Source organism: Engystomops pustulosus, chromosome 3 (genome assembly GCF_040894005.1).
Source record: "Engystomops pustulosus chromosome 3, aEngPut4.maternal, whole genome shotgun sequence".
NCBI lineage: Eukaryota > Metazoa > Chordata > Amphibia > Anura > Leptodactylidae > Engystomops > Engystomops pustulosus.
In genome coordinates this window covers 225,757,424-225,780,438 of record NC_092413.1, presented here as the reverse complement: position 1 = coordinate 225,780,438, position 23,015 = coordinate 225,757,424, and the positions used below count along the sequence as shown (strand labels likewise).

The 23,015-nt window shown below is 43.6% G+C and overlaps 1 protein-coding gene across 1 annotated transcript in view; it reads right to left on the bottom strand.

The window, feature by feature from the left end:
• Nucleotides 1–916: 916 nt before the first annotated feature.
• Nucleotides 917–23,015, bottom strand: part of LOC140122985 (vomeronasal type-2 receptor 26-like) — a 51,023-nt gene continuing 28,924 nt past the window's right edge. The window contains exons 2-4 of the mRNA XM_072144235.1: nt 13,627–13,722; nt 5,297–5,420; nt 917–1,872 (exon numbers count right to left, since the gene is read on the bottom strand). Coding sequence (XP_072000336.1) covers nt 965–1,872; nt 5,297–5,420; nt 13,627–13,722 — 1,128 coding nt within the window. The 3' untranslated portion in view covers nt 917–964. The remainder of the gene's footprint in view (nt 1,873–5,296; nt 5,421–13,626; nt 13,723–23,015) is intronic.

The following is a 23,015-nucleotide window of genomic DNA, read 5'->3' as shown; positions in this document are numbered from 1 at the left end:
AAAATTAATGTATAGTTGGTACTTAACCCCATACGGACTGGCAAAAATGTATCCAAATTCATCTAATACATGCTGGAGATGTAAAAAAGAAACCGGCTCTCTACTACATATCTTCTGGCATTGTAAAAGTGTTCAGGAACTGTGGAACTCTATCCACTCAAAATTAAGAGCCATCATTCCATATCCAATCCCATGGGATCCAGGCATTGCCTTGCTGTCTCTGGGTATGGACAATCTCCCATTCACTCATGCAATGATTATCTCCCATTGCTTGAACGCAACTAGAAACCTAATAGCAAAAAATTGGAAATCATCCTCCCTCCCCTCAATGCAAGAAATTTTACATACAGTAGATAATAATTATAAAATGGAATCACTTATCGCAAAAACTAAAGGCCAACTGAGCATTTGCGAGAAACAATGGGCAGCTTGGAATGACTTTCGTTCTGCCCACCCATTATGATTATGTGGATCACCAAAACTAGCGACGACAATCTTTAAACCATAATAATAATTGGAGGAACTTAGATGGACATTGTTTAATGTTTATGTTTTATTTTACATGTGTTAATTGTTATGCTATGACATGTATTGCTTGATATATACCTGTACCTCAAAACCTGATATCATAAGCTGACATTTACATCCATTGTAATACATGCACTGCAATATTTGTTTGTTTTATTCAACAAAACAATAAAAAGAAAGAAACAAAAAAAAAGAAATTTAGTGCAAATTTCCACTTCCACTCTCTCCTCGTGTGGGCCACGGTTCTGGCTCGTGTTGTAGATGTTCTATGGGTTTTTAACAATAATAAACTAATTCTTCAGTTAGAAAAAAAAACTCACACACAATCGCTTGGACGTCCAAAATTAAGAAAGATTAGAAACAAAATAGAAATAAAACTCAGACCACAGTCGATGGATAATGATAAGTGAGACTTTAAAAATGGTTATAGATACAGTTATTCATCATAATTAATTTTAATCAACTTTGACTTTCTGTTCAGTTCTGGTCTCAGTAAAATTATGTAACATTTGGGGATGAAGATGCAGCCCAGAAGTCCTGCACTGGAGGCCGAGATGGCGAAAACCTCCACGGCCACCATGTACTTCCCCTTGGTGCTGAGATAGGCCGGGATGAAGGAGATCCACACACTGCAGAAGACCAGCATGCTGAAGGTGATGTACTGAGCCTCGTTGAAGGTGTCTGGAAGTTTCCTGGCAAAAAATGCTACAATAAAGCTCAGGACAGCCAGGAATCCAATGTAGCCAATGGACAGGAAGAAAGCTACGGCAGATCCCTCATCACATTGTAAGATTATCTTCCCAACCTCTATCTCAGTGTTATAATCAGGGAATGGAGGGGAACAGATCAACCAGGAGACACAGATCAGAACCTCTCCTATTATACCGATAACAAGTAAAGATGTGGACATATGTCTCCCCATCCACTGCCGCATTGTTCTGCCTGGTTGGATGGTGTGAAAGGCCAAGACTACGGTGACTGTTTTAGCTAAAATTGTAGAAACTGCAAGACTAAAAATGACTTCAAATGTCACCTGTCGGAGCAGACATGATATCCTGGTGGGACGTCCTATGAATAACAGAGGACATAGGAATGACAGGAGTAGAGAGAGGAGAAGGATGAAGCTCAGGTTCTGGTTATTGGCTTTGACAATTGCCGTGTTCTTGTGTTTTATAAATATCCCCAACACAACGAGAGTCACAAAACAGAAGAAGAGATTGACGATAATGAGAGACAATCCCAAAGTATCTTCATAGGACAGGAACTCAAGTGGTCGCGGGACACAGGCGTCTCTTCTATCATTAGACCAGTGGTCTTCAGGACACTCCACACATCTCTCCATGTCTACAGGAAAGAAAATCAGTTTCTATTTTATCATTTCACTCTCGTCTTCACTACTCTAATTCCCTACTCATCAGTCTTCCACTAAACTCTCTCCTCTAGAATTTATTCTTAATGCAGCCGGCAGAATGGTTTATCATTCCCAGCACTACATGGATACCTCCAGTCTGTGACACTTCACTGGCTGCCCATCATCTTTTATATTGAATTCAAATAATCACCCTCATCCACAAAGCTCTGCACAGTGCTGTACCTAACTACATTTCTATCCTCATCTCAGTCCGTAGCCCAGTCTGTGCTCTTCGATCTTCCAGTGAACTCCAATTCACGTCTTCAGGACTTTACCCGAGCTGCACCTATTCTCTGGAATGCACTACCTCGATCTATCAGGCTATAACCCAACTATCGAACTTTTATGTGCCCTAAAAGCCCATCTTATCAGGGAGGCCTATAACATTGCTTAGTTGCATGTAACTTTCACTTTTTTTTCTCTTGATTTTCACTGATTGATCACTTGATAACTTTGAACAGGTCTCTCTGAAGACTGATGCACCCTGGCTCCTGTATCAATAGCCGCTGGTGACTGGTTTATTCAACATTATTTATCTATTTATTTGGCTGGACCATCATACAAGTCACCTTCCTCATGGACGGTAGGCTCTTCAGGAGTTTGCTCAAAAATAAAAATAAAATATCATTACCTAGCACACAAATACTTTCCATACATTGAGGGAGTTAGGAATAAAGGTATAATAACCTTCTCGGGTGGTGCTTAGTAACAGGCACAACTGTGTGATCGCAGCCTCGTCCTTTCCCCTGCGGTGTAGGTGGCCTCAGGGTGTGTAGTAGCGATAAATGAGCCTAGGGGAGGTTGTTAAAGTACCTCAAGGAGAGTAAAATGGACGTATTAGAAACGGCGCTGATCCAAAATATTTCCAAAATGGTGCAAAACGCGTCGTCTTTACTGTGCACCATTTTTATCTTCCAAATAAAGAGACACCATTTTGGAAATATTTTGGGTCAGCTCCATTTTTAATATGTCCATTTTACACTCCTTGGGGTACATCAACCTCCTACCCTAGGCTCATTTATCGCTACTGTGAGCAGGGCCCTCTAGTGTCTTGTTACTTTCCTATTGTTTTCTTTCCTTAGTATTTATACTCAGATTTGTAATTCTTGCCTAATTTCTCTTATTCTATTTTTGGAATCTCATTCTAGAGTTTTTTTATTCTTTCTTAAATGAATTTGTGTGAGGACATTTCCTTTTTTTGGAAACTACTTGCAATTTTTTTGGTAACATGACTTTCATCACTCTCAATTCTATTTTTTGGAGACATTCAATAAGAAATAGCAATTTCTTTTTTTCCTTGTTATTGACCGTTCTTAACACATCACCTGTTACACCTGGTCAGTAATTGGAGCTTTTTAAATCCTGTTTTAATTCACAATTTATTATAAAGTGTCAGGTATCTGCCTCTGGTTGACAGATGATTATTGGATACTAAGAACCCACTCATTTTGGCGCAGAAGAGTAATACTCTTGGGGTACACAAACAAGATGCTAATAATTTCTATCTGTATCATATCGGTATTTCATGGATGCTCATAAACTCTAGTTTAAGGGTTACATAGGACAAGAAAATAAAAGGAAACTGTAAGGGAAGAGGCAGACAGTGAGCAGTAATGTCCATACTTACTTGCCGACCCTACCCTAGACAGTAGGTGAAAACTGAGTGACATTCCCTTCCTGCACCAAAGTGAAAACACAGAGACAACAACAGAACAAAACAAAACATAGGAGAAAGATTGTACAAAATGTGTGAAAAAGAAAATCCAAAACAGATAATGGAAGGTAATGGAGGTAAGGTGGTGAGTATAGAACCCAAAAAGGAGGGTGGTGAGGTCAAATGATCTTCTTAAGGGAAGTCCATGCATGGTTGGACCAGGCGCTCTGATTTTTAACCCAAACAGTAAACACATGTATCTGGGAAGGAATGTGGAAAGAGAAAGCATCTATCCATCACAACTAGCATAACCGTCTGCCACCCAAAACAAAATAAGCAGGAAACAGACGAATGTGGTGGAATTAACGTAAGACAGACAGGAGTGAAATAGGGCATTGCTGAGACTAGTGAAAGACAGAATGCAAAAAGTGTAAAAATGAAGTGTAAAAAAATCTCATCAAAGAAATAGTCAAATGCTCTAGTTGCTCCATGCGCTACAAAATGAAGGAATACTAGGTCAAAATAATGAACACGTGCATTGATCTGAAAGTATCGCATTAGGTGCAGCTGTGTCTTCAAAAAACGTATGACACGCGCCTGTTTATCTCTTTCATGAGCTCTTAGACTAAGCAGCTCTACACAAAGAAATCTCATGAATTTCCATTTTTGCGGGGAAGCAGGCGTCTATCACGCTCATTAACAATAACTGTAATTTTACCAAATTTTATATTTTTTGTGGGGGGAGTGTTGTAAAGATTTTCCTGATATACTCACTATATGCTGGCCAACGTTTACCAAGAGCAGTGCCATGTGTACTATGTGCAGTGTCCTGTGCAGTGTGCAGGGGGCTCCAGAAATCTTGAATCCATTCTTCATGAATCTGGCGCCTACTGCACAGCTCCAACAGAGCGCACTAAGTTTTGTTTTGGTGCACCTTTAACACGTGGCGGTCCTGTTTCTATATAGGCTAACAAGAGTGGCTACTACTGTTTTAGCTACAAATTGAGGTACCATTATTATATGGGCTTCTGTGGGGACACCAGTACAATATTGACTACTTTGCAAGCACATTACAATATTAGCTACAGCTAAACATAGCAATGTGTGTTGGTGGATGCTGATGGGTGGCAGAAAACACTATGGGGCACATTTACTTACCCGGCTGACAGAGTTCACCCGAAGTGCATTGTCCAACAGAATGCACTCTGCCGCGATTCACTAAGATCGTGGGAATTAACTCTCAAATTGTGTCGCATCCAATGCACTTACATGTATCGGAAAGAAGAAGGTGAACTCCGGGGACCTGAGCAGGGAAGTGACACATGCAGGATATCGAGCACACGATCTTAGTGACTCCTCGCACAGCGAATTATACACAGACAATGCACTTACATGCACCAGGAAGAAGAAGGTGAACTCCGGGACCTGAGCAGGGAAGTGACACATGCAGGATATCGGGCGCACGATCTTAGTGAATCGCGGCAGAAGTGCATTTCGGTCGGACAATGCACTTTCGGGGATCGCACAGGAAGGGTAAGTAAATGAGCTCCAATGCGTCTTGTGCCCATTATGATGTCAATCGTAGAGAAGTAAAAGTGGATGACAGATAAAAGATCTCAAATCAGTGAGTTCCACCAAAACTATTTTCATTTAACAGATAAACAAAGATGGTTTAGACAATTCGGTAAATGTCCGGCACTCACCGGTCTGGTTGGAGATCTCGCCTTCTGCACAGGGGGCGCACTTGTAGCAGCATTTCTGTTTCCCTTCCTCTGGGACTTTCTTGTATCCGGGGAGACAACTCTCACTACAGACGGAGCGCGGGGTCTGGAATACATAGTCAGATACAGTCCGGCATCAGTGTGATGTGTCATAATGTAATGCAAACTCTGGGCAGGGAGGTCATCTCTCCTGGGGTTAACAGGAACCTTCCAGAGTTTTTTCTTTCTTTCAAATTAATTTTCATTGACATTTTCAATAGCAAATAAGAACCAGCATAATCCAGAGCAATAAACTGAAGAGTGGCCTCACCCGGGTCCTAATATCAATTACATATACAGGGACACCAAAAATACAAGGAAGCGACAAACTGAGATCTTTACAGAAAGGGGAAGGTGAGAAGGAAAGCTTATCAGTAATGATATGAGAGGAAGGAGAGGAAGAGGCACCAGGGTGGACAAGGAATATCCAAAAATCTGCAGTAGTAACATATAAAGAGCACTCACCAAAAAGCTGCTGCCGGTCACTTGGACTATCAGTTGGTGAGGAGGGACAGGTACTGCCATGGCAGACTGTGAATCAGGAGGCCCGTAGATTTTGGTAGGGTACTACTCTCATCACAACTTCATTCAGATTATTTTTTGTAGTTATAACAAATTATGGGGCAGATTTACTTACCCGGTCCATTCGTGATCCAGAGGCGCGTTCTCCAACGCTGATTTGGGTTTTGCCGGGATTCACTAAGGTCATGCTTCCAATGTCAACTTGGTGTCGCTGCTGCACTGAAGTCCGCCGGAATTCACCTCCTCCGACTCGGTGTACGTGAGTGCTATTTTTGCGACACAATTTTTTAAAAAAATTCCGTGGTTTTTATGAATCCGCCGGGTTTTCCAACGGCCACGCCCCCCGATTTCTGTCTCGTGAAAACCCAGCGCTGGTGTGCCACAATCCAATTTCATGCTACAAAATCCCAAGCAGAGACAGAGAGATTTTGCTCAGTCTATTTCTTGTCCATCGAGACTATTTTCTTTCTTGGTTATCGATAATCTACACAAGAATAAAGAGCCTCCTATTACTTATCTTCATGGCAGAAAAGAAAATTCTTCTGACAACTTGGTCCTTTGAGCCAGAAAGCAACATCTTTTGGACCTCTTCCCTGATTTGCAGCCTCCTAGCCAGGGAGTCTGCTGAATTACCAGTAATCAAAGGCCTGGAAGCAGCAAAGAGACTGATTCACAGAACATAGTAGGGAGAAGTGAGGTTCCATCTGAATACAGGAAATCCCTGGGTGTCAGGACTTGAACCAGCAGACTCTGCGAGCTATGGACAGCTCGCGTGCTGATCCTTGGCCTAGTTCTTGATCTTCCAGTTCCTAGTTCCTGTTTCCATGGATTTGCTCCACCCCTTCCTTGATTGGAATTCCTATTTAAATCCAGCCTTGCTTATACTTCCTTGCAAGATTATTGTGCTTCCACACACTTCCGTGCCCCTGTATACAAAAGGGGGTGTGGATCCGACGGACCGTGACATCTATAGCGACTGAGGAGGTCACTTTTATTTTTTTAGCCTGGCTCCTAATTTTTTCTCTGAATGGTCCGATGGCTTCTATAAGCTGATTTGAGATACAGAACTGAACACTTCCCTTGCTGTCCCATGAATTGCTCCTTTCCCCAGCCTCCCATGACCTTATCCTGCACCTTTTCCCCAGCCTCCTATGACCTATCCTGCACCTTTTTTCCCAGCCTCCCATGACCTTATCCTGCACCTTTTCCCCAGCCTCCTATGACCTATCCTGCACCTTTTCCCCAGCCTCCCATGACCTTATCCTGCACCTTTTCCCCAGCCTCCTATGACCTATCCTGCACCTTTTTTCCAGCCTCCCATGACCTATCCTGCACCTTTTTTCCAGCCTCCCATGACCTATCCTGCACCTTTCCCCAGCCTCCCATGACCTATCCTGAACCTTTTTCCCAGCCTCCCATGACCTATACTGCACCTTTCCCCAGCCTCCCATGACCTATCCTGCACCTTTCCCCAGCCTCCCATGACCTATCCTGCTCCTTTTCCCAGCCTCCCATGACCTATCCTGCACCTTTCCCCAGCCTCCCATGACCTATCCTGCTCCTTTTCCCAGCCTCCCATGACCTATCCTGCACCTTTTTGAATGCCTAATTTATTCCTCTAAAACTCTTGCTGCAAACCACCAAAACCTTATCACCTTATCTGTTAACTATCAGCCATTTGACAAAGATTTTTTTTGATCTGTTCAATTTATTGATATTTACCACTAGTAAAAATAACATAACGACAGTCCCCTACTTACGGATTCCCGATTTACAAACCCAGGTTAAAGACGGATCCCTCTGCCCACTGTGACCTCTGGTGACCTCTCTGGATGTTACTATAGTCCCAGACTGCAATGATCAGCTGTAAGGTGTCTGTAATGAGACTTTATTGATAATCCTTGGTCCTATAACAGCAAATATTTATAAAAATATACAGTTTCGACTTACATACAAATTCAACTTAAGAACAAACCTAAGTACATAACCCGGTGACTGCCTGTAAACTTAATTAATTAGAATTAAGGACCTGGTCACATGAGCTTACAGTCTAAGTGTATCCTATTCTGTTGATCCAGGGAGTTATTCTGGCTGCCATATTGGGGTTGGAAATAAATTCCGAGCTTTGGGCAAATTGGCTTCAGCCTTTCAGGGTTTTTACCTTCTCCTGGATCAACACAAAATAAGATGTAGGTTGGACTTAATGGACTGATGTCTTCTTCTAACTAAACCATTTCAATGTACATGAAATAACATAGCGGTAGATCTGACTACGGCGCAACCTCGATGCGTGTGGATAGAATTTGGTAAAACCTGGCACCAGGTACAAAGTCCTAAACATATTCAAAGCAGAAAAAGTATTTGAGAGTGGCACTTACCAACCTTTACCTATCAGTGCCACGTGCTACCAAGTGCGAACTGTCTCAGACTTTGTGGCAATTTAAACAATGAAATTTTAATATTAAAACATTCAAAAAATAAAAATCATTAGATGACATACAATAAATATTATGCACTTATATCCTATTGTACAATATTATTCTAGATGATTTCTGAGATAATGTCCGATAGTGTTTCTTCTTAGTCTGAAGTTAAATAGTGCAGCATTAGTCCTTTTATCAGAACAGATATACAGTTTATATGTATGACAAAATATGTAAAAAAAAGCTGAAAAAATAGAGAAAAAAAAATTGTATTTGTATATGAGGTTTTCATTAGATGTACGTGTATTAAAAAATGCCGGCTATACAACTTTATCGCATAGATATCTTTATAAATACCAATTACTTATATCATGTAGCTTTTTGATGGAATTAGTATCCAGGAGGCTTGTGCTCACAGATTATAGGGCCCTGTATCCGTGGCACTAATACGGACAGGACAGTGTTAATCTGAATGTAGTTTCCAGCATCGGTTTAAGTGAAAGTTATTGTGATATAAATCTTTACGTGTTTACAGGTCTTTAAGTAGGATTAAACACTCCCGGTTAGTTGATCTCTTGAGAATTACGGGGTTAGGACTCTGTTTTCCTCAGAGTTGGGATCTTTGGCTTGAGCTCGTTTCCCCGGCCTGTTGTGCTCTAGTAGACTTCATGTGTCAGGTTCTTTGGGGCTTTTGTGTAAACTATGGGGGGTCTGTCTGGTGGTATCTCATGGAAGGTCTTACCGTTTGTTAGAATATCCCATTGTTCAGTTATAATTTTTTGTAATTTCCTGTATTGTGTGCTGTAAGGTAGAACTAGTTTACTATTATTTTTTATTGAATTTCTTCCTTTTTGTGATTTAGTTTGTGAAGATATTGTTTTTTCTTTTAGGAGATCTTTTCTATTGAGATGTCTCACTTTTGTTAGAGCTGATTCTAGTTTTAGATTCTAGTTTTGGAATTTGTGTGTTAATCCACCTGCTTCTTCCTCAAATTTTTGAGTGCAGTTCCTTCTCAATCGCCGGAAGGTATATTATCCAGCCACTTGGGATTGGGGCAACTTTGTCTCGATATATAGCTGTTCCTCGATGTTGGTTTCCTGTATGTGCTGCATTCTACGTGGCCCTCTCTTCTATCTATTTGTAGGTCCAGAAATTCAACTTTCACTTGTATTGGGTGTAAATTGAAGATCGAAATTATTATCATTCAATGTTGAAATGAAATTTGTTAGTTCCAATTCACTTTTATTCCAAACTAAAATGATGTCATCGATATAACGACGCCAGAGCACCAGGCCGCCACCAAGCCTGCTATCTATGGTTAGATGTTCCCAATATGCCATAAATAGATTAGCATATTCTAGTGTGAATTGAATACACTGCAGAATAAAGGTGATTTGTTCATGGTTTAAGCTTCCGGTGTTTGTCAGGTATTCTATAGCTCGGATGCCTAGATTGTGTTTTATAGATGTATATAGGGAACTTACATCCAGTGTGGCCAATAACCAGCTCTCATCCCACTGTAAATTTTCCAAAATGGCAATAATTAGTGGTGTCTCTTAAATAACTTTTTTGTATTTTTCCCATTATCTTGTAAAAAATTGTCTATATATTGAGACAGATTTGCTGTTAACGATCCTATACAGGAGACTATTGGTCTGCCGGGGGGGGGGGGATTATTTTTATCTTTGTGAATTTTTGGTAAACGATAAAATATTGGTATCCTGTAATTTCTGTGTAATATGTGGTAGTACTCTTTTTTTGTAATGATTTGTGTTATACGCTTCTTGTAAGAGACAAATTAGTTGTGTTGTGTATGAATTGGAGGCATCACTTGGTAGTGTACGGTAGGTGTTCATGTCTTGGAGTTGTCTTAGGTATTCCTTGTTATACTCTTGAGTATGCAATATAACAATACCTCCCCTCGTGTCTGCTGGGCGGACAGTAATGTTATTATTTTTCTGTAAATTCCTTATTGCTTGTTGTTCCCATTTTGTCAGGTTTTTGATGTCTATTATTTAGTTTTAGTTTTTTTTATTTCTTTTTCACCGGCCAATTTGAAAGAGGTCATTTCTATGCTCATCTCTTGTCGGGGAAAAAAATCTTGATTTTGGTTTTAAATCTGTGTGTTTGTATGTTCCTATCACTATGTCATTACTATCTGTGATGTTTTTTTCTAAGGGACACAGAGTTAGAAGAGGACACAGAAACAAGCACAACACAAAGAGAATAATATGGGCAACATATAACAGAGAAGCATCAGGAATATTCAATTTAAGTAAAACATCGCTGTCAAAAAATCATATCTTGCCTGCTTAATAAAGGATTAAAATTTGCACCGAGCCATAGATTAGACAAATTTGAAGTTTATGTGGGTATAGAAAAATATATGCGAAACCTATGCTTAAAGAAGTATTTTTTTTTAAAATCCCTCATAAAAAACCCCATCACAGATAGTAATGACACAGTGATAGGAACATACAAACACACAGATTTAAAGCCAAAATCAAAATTTTTTTTCCCCGACGAGAGATGAGCAAAGAAATCCTCTTCTTCAAATTGGCCGGTGAAAAAGAAATAAAAAAACTAAAACTAAATAATAGACATCAAAAACCTGACAAAATGGGAACAACAAGCAATAAGGAATTTACAGAAAAATAATAACATTGCTATCCGCCCAGCAGACAAGGGGGGAGGTATTGTTATATTGGACTAATCTATTTATGGCATATTGGGAACATCTAACCATAGATAGCAGGCTTGGTGGCGGCCTGGTGCTCTGGCGTCGTTATATCGATGACATCATTTTAGTTTGGAATAAAAGTGAATTGGAACTAACAAATTTCATTTCAACATTGAATGATAATAATTTCAATCTTCAATTTACACCCAATATAAGTCAGGTGAAAGATGAATTTCTGGACCTACAAATAGATAGAAGAGAGGGCCACGTAGAATGCAGCACGTACAGGAAACCAACATGGAGGAACAGCTATATATCGAGACAAAGTTGCCCCTTCTCAAGTGGCTGGATAATATCCCGTCCGGTCAGTATAGGCGATTGAGAAGGAACTGCACTAAAACAGAAAAATTTGAGGAAGAAGCAGGAGGATTAACACACGAATTCCAAAACTAGAATCTCAAACTAGAATCAGCTCTAACAAAAGTGAGACATCTCAATAGGAAAGATCTTCACAAACTGCATCACAAAAAGGAAGAAATTCAATAAAAAATTATAGTAAACTAGTACTACCTTACAGCACACAATACAGGAAATTACAAAAAATTATAACCAAACAATGGGATATTCTAACAAACGATAAGACTAGAGATGAGCGAGCACTAAAATGCTCGGGTACTCGTTATTCGAGACAAACTTTTCCCGATGCTCGAGTGCTCGTCTCGAATAACGAGCCCCATTGAAGGCAATGGGAGACTCAAGCATTTTTCATTGAAAGAACACTAAAGAAGAACACATTGCAGATGTTCCGTACATCTGCTAACGTATCGGAAGACACGCGTGCAGAACGATCTTCTTCACAATAGTATATGAAGAACAATATGTGTGAAGGACACATTGCAGATGTTTCCATCTGCAATCTGTTCTTCACTGTGTTCTTTCTGTGCTGTTGGTCCTGCTCTAGCCCGTTCCGCTCCAACCTCCACTTCAGCCCCGGCTCCGATCCTCCATGCCCGCTCCAGCCCCGCTCCGCTCCTCCATGCCCGCTCCAGCCCCCGCTCCGTGATGCCCGCTCCTCCATGCCCACTCCAGCCCCTCTCTGATCCTCCCCGCCGCTCCAGCCCCGCTCCGCTCCGTGATACCCGCTCCTCCATGCCCTCTACGATCCTCCACGCCCGCTCCAGTCCTGCTCTGCTCCTCCATGCACACTCCAGCCCCCACTCCGCTCCACTTCAGCCTCCGCTCCTGCATGCCTGATCCAGCATCGGCGCTCGTGTCTTCGGCTAAGTGAGCAGATGTTCGGAACATCTGCAATCTGTTCTTCACTGTGTTCTTCACTGTGTTCTTCACTTAAATGATGCTGTGTTCACCGTGTTCACTGTTTTAATTGTATTCTTCACTGTTCTTCACTGTCTTTTCTTAATTAAATGCTCCATCTCTAAGATACTCTAATACTCGAATGAGCATCAAGCTTGGACGAGTATACTCACTCATCTCTAGATAAGACCTTCCATGAGATACTACCAGACAGACCACCCATAGTTTACACAAAAGCCCCAAAGAACCTGACACATGAAGTCTACTAGAGCACAACAGGCCGGGGAAACGAGCTCAAGCCAAAGATCCCAACTCTGAGGAAAACAGAGTCCTAACCCCGTAATTCTCAAGAGATCAACTAACCGGGAGTGTTTAATCCTACTTAAAGACCTGTAAACACGTAAAGATTTATATCACAATAACTTTCACTTAAACCGATGCTGGAAACTACATTCAGATTAACACTGTCCTGTCCGTATTAGTGCCACGGATACAGGGCCCTATAATCTGTGAGCACAAGCCTCCTGGATACTAATTCCATCAAAAAGCTACATGATATAAGTAATTGGTATTTATAAAGATATCTATGCGATAAAGTTGAATAGCCGGCATTTTTTAATACACGTACATCTAATGAAAACCTCATATACAAATACAATTTTTTTTTCTCAATTTTTTCAGCTTTTTTTACATATTTTGTCATACGTATGAACTGTATATCTTTCTGATAAAAGGACTAATGCTGCACTATTTAACTTCAGACTAAGAAGAAACACTATCGGACATTATCTCAGAAATCATCTAGAATAATATTGTACAATAGGATATAAGTGCATAATATTTATTGTATGTCATCTAATGATTTTTATTTTTTGAATGTTTTAATATTAAAATGTTATTGTTTAAATTGACACTTAGTGTCCACATCCATTATATGTACAAAGTCCTAAATAGTTCAACAGTGAAGTTCTTATGTTTGTAACATTGGAGACATTTTCGTTCCTTTTTGATGACTTTTTAGCATTAAGATTGACAAGTTGTAAACCTGCAGAGTATTTCTCACCCAGCGGAAGCTGCGGCCAGGACTCCACATTATGTTATCCCCTTCTTATTACATAAGAAATAATAATAATGAAGACTAGAAGACGCGTCGACATGAAGAATCCTATAGACTGCAGAGTGTAATAAACCTTATTCACCTGCAAATACTGATAGTTCCAATTCCAGATAATTGAACGTTCATTTATAGAAAACTGGTGGCGGCCGTTGTGTTCATAGAAATGTCCGACCGTGCGCTCCCTCACTGAATCGTTTGCGTATATGTAATAATTTACCAGGTCAAATCCAGAGGGAAAGTTTCCTTTAGCATCAAAGTAAATGGATTCTCCTCCAGTAGTTGTAAAATGAACTCTTCTTATATATTTATTGAGCTAAAAGGGAAAGCAAACAAATTAGTAAAAGCTGCAAAATATAGAAAATACTGACGGAGATCCACGGGTCTAAGCATATTATATGTAGAAGTGGTCGAGGAGAAGATAAAGGGTTAACCAGGTGATATCAGTAACTAGAACAGCAATCGCTGGAAAAAAGCAAAAATTACTGGGAGTTTGGCAAAAAATATTACATTCACTCTATAGTAATCATCCAAAATCTACCAGTGCCCCCTAGACGTGCTAATAGTGCCCCCAATATGATGATTATTAGTAATAGTGCCCCCAGTATGATTATTAGTAATAGTGCCCCCAGTATGATGATTATTAGTGTTAAGGAGATCGCACTGGTTTCGGACGCCATCTTGACTTAAGAAATCCCAGAATAAGGGAACGTCGGCCATTTTAAGTATTAGCCAAGGGTCATGCCAGGGGTCAAGCACTGTCCAGTTAATGTCATGATTCAAACTTCATTTTATGTAACGTGTTTGCTTACTTGTCAGCTAATTCCCTTTGACATTTAATGAGAAGCCAGTCTGTCCTTCATCATTAGTTCAATATTTAGATTTTTGGTGCCAGTTTATCTCTTTCTTCTCAGGAAATTAGTATAAACAATATTGTTTATCTGTGTAGAAGGTCCCTGAGAACTGAGCACAATTAATTAACTCTTTGTAAAATGTATTAGAGAGAGGTTGTAGTACATTTAGACTAAGCCTATAGCATCCAAGCACCTTATCTCCTTGTCACGCCCACCAATGCTGATCTTTCAGTCTTTTTATACATTCAGCGCTGATTAAATGGGAGAAGATCTTTACATACACTAAGAGACTGACATGTCTTGGTTTTATGTTCAAGTTCCTGGTACCAGGACAACCATGAAAGGGTTAATTTGAAAGTCACCTGTACAACTGCTAAGGGCGGTTAGGCCCAGATAAAAATCTCTAACATTAATTGACCTCTCTCATTGGGCATATTTTTATGGACATCTGACCATCGAGATGACCTCCGCAGGAGTCCAGGCGGCCAGTGACCAGAACTGACAATGAGCGCTTGGGTAAGTGTATTTTTTTTTTTGTCTGCCCTGAATGTCTCTCCCATCTCACTAGCTGAAAAGGACTGGGTAAGGTCATCTCCTTGTGTGAAATTAAGTTTTTTGCCTTAAATGCCCATATATAACAGTATGTTCACTAAATTGTGGCAAAGGATCACTTTTACGGTGACTGACAGAGACTGGACAGTGACGGGTGGTCAGACAGTCTGTGATGTTAGCTGAAGCTGTGAGATGGGAAGTAGTAACTAGAGATGAGCGAACACTAAAATGCTCGGGTACTCGTTATTCGAGACGAACTTTTCCCGATGCTCGAGTGCTCGTCTCGAATAACGAACCCCATTGAAGTCAATGGGAGACTCGAGCATTTTTCAAGGGGACCAAGGCTCTGCACAGGGAAGCTTGGCCAAACACCTGGGAACCTCAGAAAAGGATGGAAACACCACGGAAATGGACAGGAAACAGCAGGGGCAGCATGCATGGATGCCTCTGAGGCTGCTTAATCGCACCATTATGCCGAAATTATGGGCAACAGCATGGCCATGACAGAGTGACAGAATGAGGCTAGATAGCATCTAAAACATCCAATAATTGACCCTGACACTATAGGGGACGGCATGCAGAGGCAGCGGCAGCAGGCTAGAGAGTGGCATGGCGACATACCCTAAATGGACTCAGGCTTCAAACCAATGGGTGTCAGAGAGGAACCAAAGGAGGTGAGCAAGAAGCGCTCAAATAATATCGGTACATGATAAAAGTTTGCCAGTATATTTTGTGGATTACACAGCAGGGTGGCGACAAAGTTAACATGGAAGCCATGAAAACAACCCAAAATTCTGCCTGACACAGCTCGTTTGATAAGGGGACCATGTATGCTTACAGTTCATGCCAGTCGCTGCACTGGCTGCCAGTCTCCTTTCGAATACAGTTTAAAATAATAATAACCCTCATCCATAAAGCTCTGTATAATGCTGCACCCCCCTACCTCTCCTCTCTTATCTCAGTCTATCGCCCAACCCGTGCTCTTAGATCCGCCAGTGATCTTAGATTAACCTCTACCCTAGTGCGGACCTCCCACTCGCGTCTCCAAGACTTCTCTAGAGCTGCACCAATTCTATGGAATGCTCTGCCCTGGACTATCAGACTAATACCTAACCTCCAAAGTTTCAAACGTGCTCTTAAAACCCATTTCTTTAGGCAAGCCTATAACACTCATTAACTGCATGAAGTTTTAACTCTTCTACTAACCCGTCCTGTGTCGTCCTCCCATCTGTTATCCAGCAACCAACAGGCACCAGACTTCTCTGCAGTCCCATTCACCCTGGACCTGGTATATAAGATGACGGCTGAGTGGTTCAAGCGACAGCAATTCCATTTATTATATTTTGTTCTATTCCCTAAGAAGAATGGCTTGACCGTTAAATATTCTTTTACCTCGTGTTACCCCATCATCTTCATAAACCGTAAGCTCTGGCGAGCAGGGACCTCACTCCTGTTGTTCCATACAAATGTTGTGCTCTGTTACAATACATTTGTATTTGTTTCCTATGATTTGTAAAGCGCTACGGAATATGATGGCGCTATATAAATAAAGATCATTATTATTATTATTATGGAGGCAGTGAACTAGTAGTAGATTAAAGGTGCTGCAACTATGTTAGTTGGATCTTGGGATGGAGCTGGCGCTCTGCAGCCAGGCGAGCTTTTGCCAATCCAAGCCCCTGTCTCTAGGCTACTCCCCAAACAGCACTTCTAAGAACCTTTTGTATAAGATCAAGTGTAGTAGCGTTCTTATAAGTTTAGGATATGGCGGGTGAGGGGAATGTAAACAGATGCGCAAGAAGCGCTGAAATAATATCCCTAAATGGTAAAAGTTTGCAAGTATATTTTGTGGATTACACAGCAGGGTGGCGACAAAGTTAACAACTTTGATGTGGAATGCCCTGTAATAGCTCTTGGGCGGTGTGCCTTTTATCGCCTAGGCTCAGCAGTTTCAGCACCGCCTGCTGTCGCTTAGCGACGGCACTGCTGCTGTGCCTAGAGCTACCGACTGATGGCGCCATGCCCACGGATGGTAATTCGGAGGAGGAGGAGGTGGAGGAGGGGTGGGAGGAGGTATAGTAGGCCTTTGAGACCTGGACCGAGGTAGGCCCCGCAATTCTCTGCGTCGGCAGTATATGACCAGCCCCAGGGTCAGACTCGGTCCCAGCCTGCACAAAGTTAAGTGTAGTAGCGTTCTTATAAGTTTGGGATATGGCGGGTGAGGGGAATGTAAACAGATGCGCAAGAAGCGCATGATGCGCATGGAGCTGGCGCTCCGCTGCCAGGCGAGCTTTCGCCAATTCAAGCCCCTGTCTCTAGGCTACTCCCCAAACAGCACTTCTAAGAACCTTTTGTATAAGATCAAGTGTAGTAGCGTTCTTATAAGTTTAGGATATGCCGGGTGAGGGGAATGTAAACAGATGCGCAAGAAGCGCTGAAATAATATCCCTAAATGGTAAAAGTTTGCCAGTATATTTTGTGGATAACACAGCAGGGTGGCGACAAAGTTAACAACTTTGATGTGGAATCCATGAAAACAACCCAAATTTCTGCCTGACACACCTCGTTTGATAAAGGGACGATGTATGGAGGCAGCTATATGGACGACTTTTGGAGGTAGCAATGGAGACAACGTGTGGAGGCTGCTATGGAGACAATTTAATTTGGATAGTGCCTGTATGTGGCAGTCCCAAACATTTTTCAAACCAGAGGAGCAGGTAGGTGGCCCTCCAGTAAAATGGAATAGATTGAGTGCCTGTATGTGGCAGTCCCAAAAATGTTTCAAACCAGAGGAGCAGGTAGGTGGCCCTGCAGTAAAATGGAATAGATTGAGTGCCTGTATGTGGCAGTCCCAAAAAATTTTCAAACCAGAGGAGCAGGTAGGTGGCCCTCCAGTAAAATGGAATAGATTGAGTGCCTGTATGTGGCAGTCCCAAAAATGTTTCAAACCAGAGGAGCAGGTAGGTGGCCCTGCAGTAAAATGGAATAGATTGAGTGCCTGTATGTGGCAGTCCCAAAAATTTTTCAAACCAGAGGAGCAGGTAGGTGGCCCTGCAGTAAAATGGAATAGATTGAGTGCCTGTATGTGGCAGTCCCAAAAATTTTTCAAACCAGAGGAGCAGGTAGGTGGCCCTCCAGTAAAATGGAATAGATTGAGTGCCTGTATGTGGCAGTCCCAAAAATGTTTCAAACCAGAGGAGCAGGTAGGTGGCCCTGCAGTAAAATGGAATAGATTGAGTGCCTGTATGTGGCAGTCCCAAAAATTTTTCAAACCAGAGGAGCAGGTAGGTGGCCCTCCAGTAAAATGGAATAGATTGAGTGCCTGTATGTGGCAGTCCCAAAAATGTTTCAAACCAGAGGAGCAGGTAGGTGGCCCTGCAGTAAAATGGAATAGATTGAGTGCCTGTATGTGGCAGTCCCAAAAATTTTTCAAACCAGAGGAGCAGGTAGGTGGCCCTGCAGTAAAATGGAATAGATTGAGTGCCTGTATGTGGCAGTCCCAAAAAATTTTCAAACCAGAGGAGCAGGTAGGTGGCCCTCCAGTAAAATGGAATAGATTGAGTGCCTGTATGTGGCAGTCCCAAAAATGTTTCAAACCAGAGGAGCAGGTAGGTGGCCCTGCAGTAAAATGGAATAGATTGAGTGCCTGTATGTGGCACTCACAAAAATTGTTTCAAACAGAGGACCGGGTAGGTGGCCCTCCAGAAAAATTAAATGCATGAAGTACTATAGCAAGAGCCAGTGGGCCCTGTCAAAAAATAGCCATTTTCCTCTGCTTTACTGTACAAAGAGGAGGAGAAGGAGGAAAATGAGGAGGAGGAGGAGGAGTGGATCAATTATTCAGGTTGAGCTTCCTTCACCTGGTGGAGATTGGAAATTCTGAGAAATCCAGCCTTTATTCATTTTAATAAGCGTCAGCCTGTCAGCGCTGTCAGTCGACAGGCGTGTACGCTTATCGGTGATGATGCCACCAGCTGCACTGAAAACCCGCTCGGACAACACGCTAGCGGCAGGGCAGGCAAGAACCTCCAAGGCGTACAGCGCCAGTTCGTGCCACATGTCCAGCTTTGAAACCCAGTAGTTGTAGGGAGCTGTGTGATCATTTAGGACGATGGTATGGTCAGCTACGTACTCCCTCACCATCTTTCTGTAAAGATCAGCCCTACTCTGCCGAGACTGGGGACAGGTGACAGTGTCTTGCTGGGGTGACATAAAGCTGGCAAAAGCCTTGTAAAGCGTACCCTTGCCAGTGCTGGACAAGCTGCCTGCTCGCCTACTCTCCCTCGCTACTTGTCCCGCAGAACTACGCACTCTGCCGCTAGCGCTGTCAGAAGGGAAATACTGTTTCAGCTTGTGCACCAGGGCCTGCTGGTATTCATGCATTCTCACACTCCTTTCCTCTGCAGGGATGAGAGTGGAAAGATTTTGCTTGTACCGTGGGTCCAGGAGAGTGAACACCCAGTAATCGGTGCTGGAATAAATTCTTTGAACGCGAGGGTCACGGGATAGGCAGCCTAGCATGAAATCTGCCATATGCGCCAGAGTACCAACGCGTAAGAATTCACTCCCCTCACTGGCCTGACTGTCCATTTCCTCCTCCTCCAACTCCTCCAACTCCTCTTCTTCTGCCCATACACGCTGAACAGTAAAGGACTCAACAATGGTCCCCTCTTGTGTCTCACCAACATTCTCCTCCTCTTCCTCCTCATCCTCCTCCACCTCCACCTCCTCCGATATGCGCTGAGAAACAGACCTGAGGGTGCTTTGGCTATCAACAAGGGAATATTCTTCCCCTGTCTCTTGTGACGAGCGCAAAGCTTCCGACTTCATGCTGACCAGAGAGTTTTTCAACAGGCCAAGCAGCGGGATGGTGAGGCTGATGATGGCGGCATCGCCACTGACCATCTGTGTTGACTCCTCAAAGTTACTCAGCACCTGACAGATATCAGACATCCACGTCCACTCCTCATTGTAGACTTGAGGAAGCTGACTGACCTGACTACCAGTTCTGGTGGAAGTTGACATCTGGCAGTCTACAATCGCTCTGCGCTGCTGGTAAACTCTGGATAACATGGTCAGTGTTGAATTCCACCTCGTGGGCACGTCGCACAACAGTCGGTGAGCGGGCAGTTGGAGGCGGCGCTGCGCTGCCCTGAGAGTGGCAGCATCTGGGCTGGACTTCCTGAAATGCGCACAGATGCGGCGCACCTTCGTGAGCAAATCAGACAGATTGGGGTATGTCTTGAGGAAACGCTGAACTATCAGATTTAACACATGGGCCAGGCATGGCACATGTGTCAGTCTGCCGAGTTGCAGAGCCGCCACCAGGTTACGGCCGTTGTCACACACAACCATTCCCGGCTTGAGGTTCAGCGGTGCCAGCCACAGATCAGTCTGCGCCGTGATGCCCTGTAATAGCTCTTGGGCGGTGTGCCTTTTGTCGCCTAGGCTCAGCAGTTTGAGCAGTGCCTAGAGCTACCGACTGATGGCGCCGTGCCCACGGATGGTAGTTCGGAGGAGGAGGTGGAGGAGGGGTGGGAGGAGGAGGAGGCATAGTAGGCCTGAAACACCTGGACCGAGGTAGGCCCCGCAATCCTCGGCGTCGGCAGTATATGAGCAGCCCCAGTGTCAGACTCGGTCCCAGCCTCCACCAAGTTAACCCAATGTGCCGTCAGCGATATATAGTGGCCCTGCCCGGCAGCACTCGTCCACGTGTCCGTGGTCAGGTGGACCTTGTCAGAAACGGCGTTGGTCAGGGCACGGATGATGTTGTCTGACACGTGCTGGTGCAGGGCTGGGACGGCACATCGGGAAAAGTAGTGGCGGCTGGGGACCGAATACCGAGGGGCGGCCGCCGCCATGAGGTTGCGAAAGGCCTCGGTCTCTACTAGCCTATAGGGCAGCATCTCCAGGCTAAGCAATCTGGAGATGTGCACATTAAGGGCTTGGGCGTGCGGGTGGGTTGCACTATATTTCCGTTTCCGCTCCAGCGTCTGGGGTATGGAGAGCTGAACGCTGGTGGATGCTGTGGAGGATCGTGGAGGCGACGATGGGGTTTTTGTGGCAGGGTCCTGGGCAGGGGGCTGACTAGCAGCTGACACAGGGGAAGGAGCAGTGGTGTGCACGGCCGGAGGTGAACGGGCTTGTTGCCACTGAGTGGGGTGTTTAGCATTCATATGCCTGCGCATACTGGTGGTAGTTAAGCTAGTAGTGGTGGAACCCCTGCTGAGCCTGGTTTGGCAAATGTTGCACACCACAGTCCGTCGGTCATCCGGTGTTTCCTTAAAGAACCTCCAGACTTCTGAAGATCTAGCCCTCGCCGCAGGAGCCCTCGCCACGGGAGCTTCACTAGTTGACACATTTGGCGCTGATGCACCAGCTCTGGCCCTGCCTCTCCGTCTGGCCCCACCACTGCCTCTTCCAACCTGTTCTGGTCGAGGACTCTCCTCCGTCTCAGAAGCACTGTGTTCACCCGGCCTCTCAACCCAGCTTGGGTCTGTCACCTCATCATCCTCCGATCCCTCAGTCTGCTCCCCCCTCGGACTTCCTGCCCTGACAACAACTTCCCCACTGTCTGACAACCGTGTCTCCTCATCGTCGGACACCTCTTTACACACTTCCACTACGTCAAGAAGGTCATCATCACCCACAGACTGTGACTGTTGGAAAACCTGGGCATCGGAAAATTGCTCAGCAGCAACCGGACAAGTGGTTTGTGACTGTGGGAAGGGTCCAGAAAACAGTTCCTCAGAGTATGCCGGTTCAAATGCCAAATTTTCCTGGGAGGGGGCAGACTGGGGGGGAGGAGGCTGAGGTGCAGGAGCTGGAGGAGTGGCGATTTCGGTGACATGGGTGGACTGCGTGGAAGACTGACTGGTGGTGGACAAATTGCTCGAAGCATTGTCAGCAATCCACGACATCACCTGTTCGCACTGTTCTGGCCTCAACAGTGCTCTACCACGAGTCCCAGTAACTTCAGACATGAACCTAGGGAGTGTAGCTCTGCGGCGTTCCCCTGCTCCCTCATCAGCAGGTGGTGTCTCACCCCGCCCAGGACCACGGCCTCTGACCCCTGCAGTAGTTGGACGCCCACGTCCCCGCCCTCGTCCTCTACCCCTAGCCCTCGGGTTAAACATTTTTAAAATGAGAGTTATAACTTTATTTTTTTTTTTACTTTTTTTTGTTTTTTTTTGTGTTTTTTTTTTTTTTTGTGTTTTTTGTTTTTTTTTGAGTTTTTAAAACCAAACAATGCTATCCTATTGCTATGGCTATTTTCTAGCCAAGTATCAAAGCACACTACTATGCCAGATGAGATGACACTGAGTTAGTGCCTAATTGAAATCCAACCCCTACTAAATTTTCCCACTTCGGTCTTTGCTATGGATATGTGCGTCACTAAGCGCAGAACACAGCGGTCGCAAGTCTCACTACAAATTGCTCAGAATTGGCTAGTACATGCACTGCAGAAAGTACAGCCACCAGCAGATCAACCAGAAATCAAATATATAGAACGCTACTGTATGCGTAAGTAAGCTCTTTGTATTCTCCTATGGCTATTTTCTAGCCAAGTATCAAAGCACACTACTATGCCAGATGAGATGACACTGAGTTAGTGCCTAATTGAAATCCAACCCCTACTAAATTTTCCCACTTCGGTCTTTGCTATGGATATGTGCGTCACTAAGCGCAGAACACAGCGGTCGCAAGTCTCACTACAAATTGCTCAGAATTGGCTAGTACATGCACTGCAGAAAGTACAGCCACCAGCAGATCAACCAGAAATCAAATATATAGAACGCTACTGTATGCGTAAGTAAGCTCTTTGTATTCTCCTATGGCTATTTTCTAGCCAAGTATCAAAGCACACTACTATGCCAGATGAGATGACACTGAGTTAGTGCCTAATTGAAATCCAACCCCTACTAAATTTTCCCACTTCGGTCTTTGCTATGGATATGTGCGTCACTAAGCGCAGAACACAGCGGTCGCAAGTCTCACTACAAATTGCTCAGAATTGGCTAGTACATGCACTGCAGAAAGTACAGCCACCAGCAGATCAACCAGAAATCAAATATATAGAACGCTACTGTATGCGTAAGTAAGCTCTTTGTATTCTCCTATGGCTATTTTCTAGCCAAGTATCAAAGCACACTACTATGCCAGATGAGATGACACTGAGTTAGTGCCTAATTGAAATCCAACC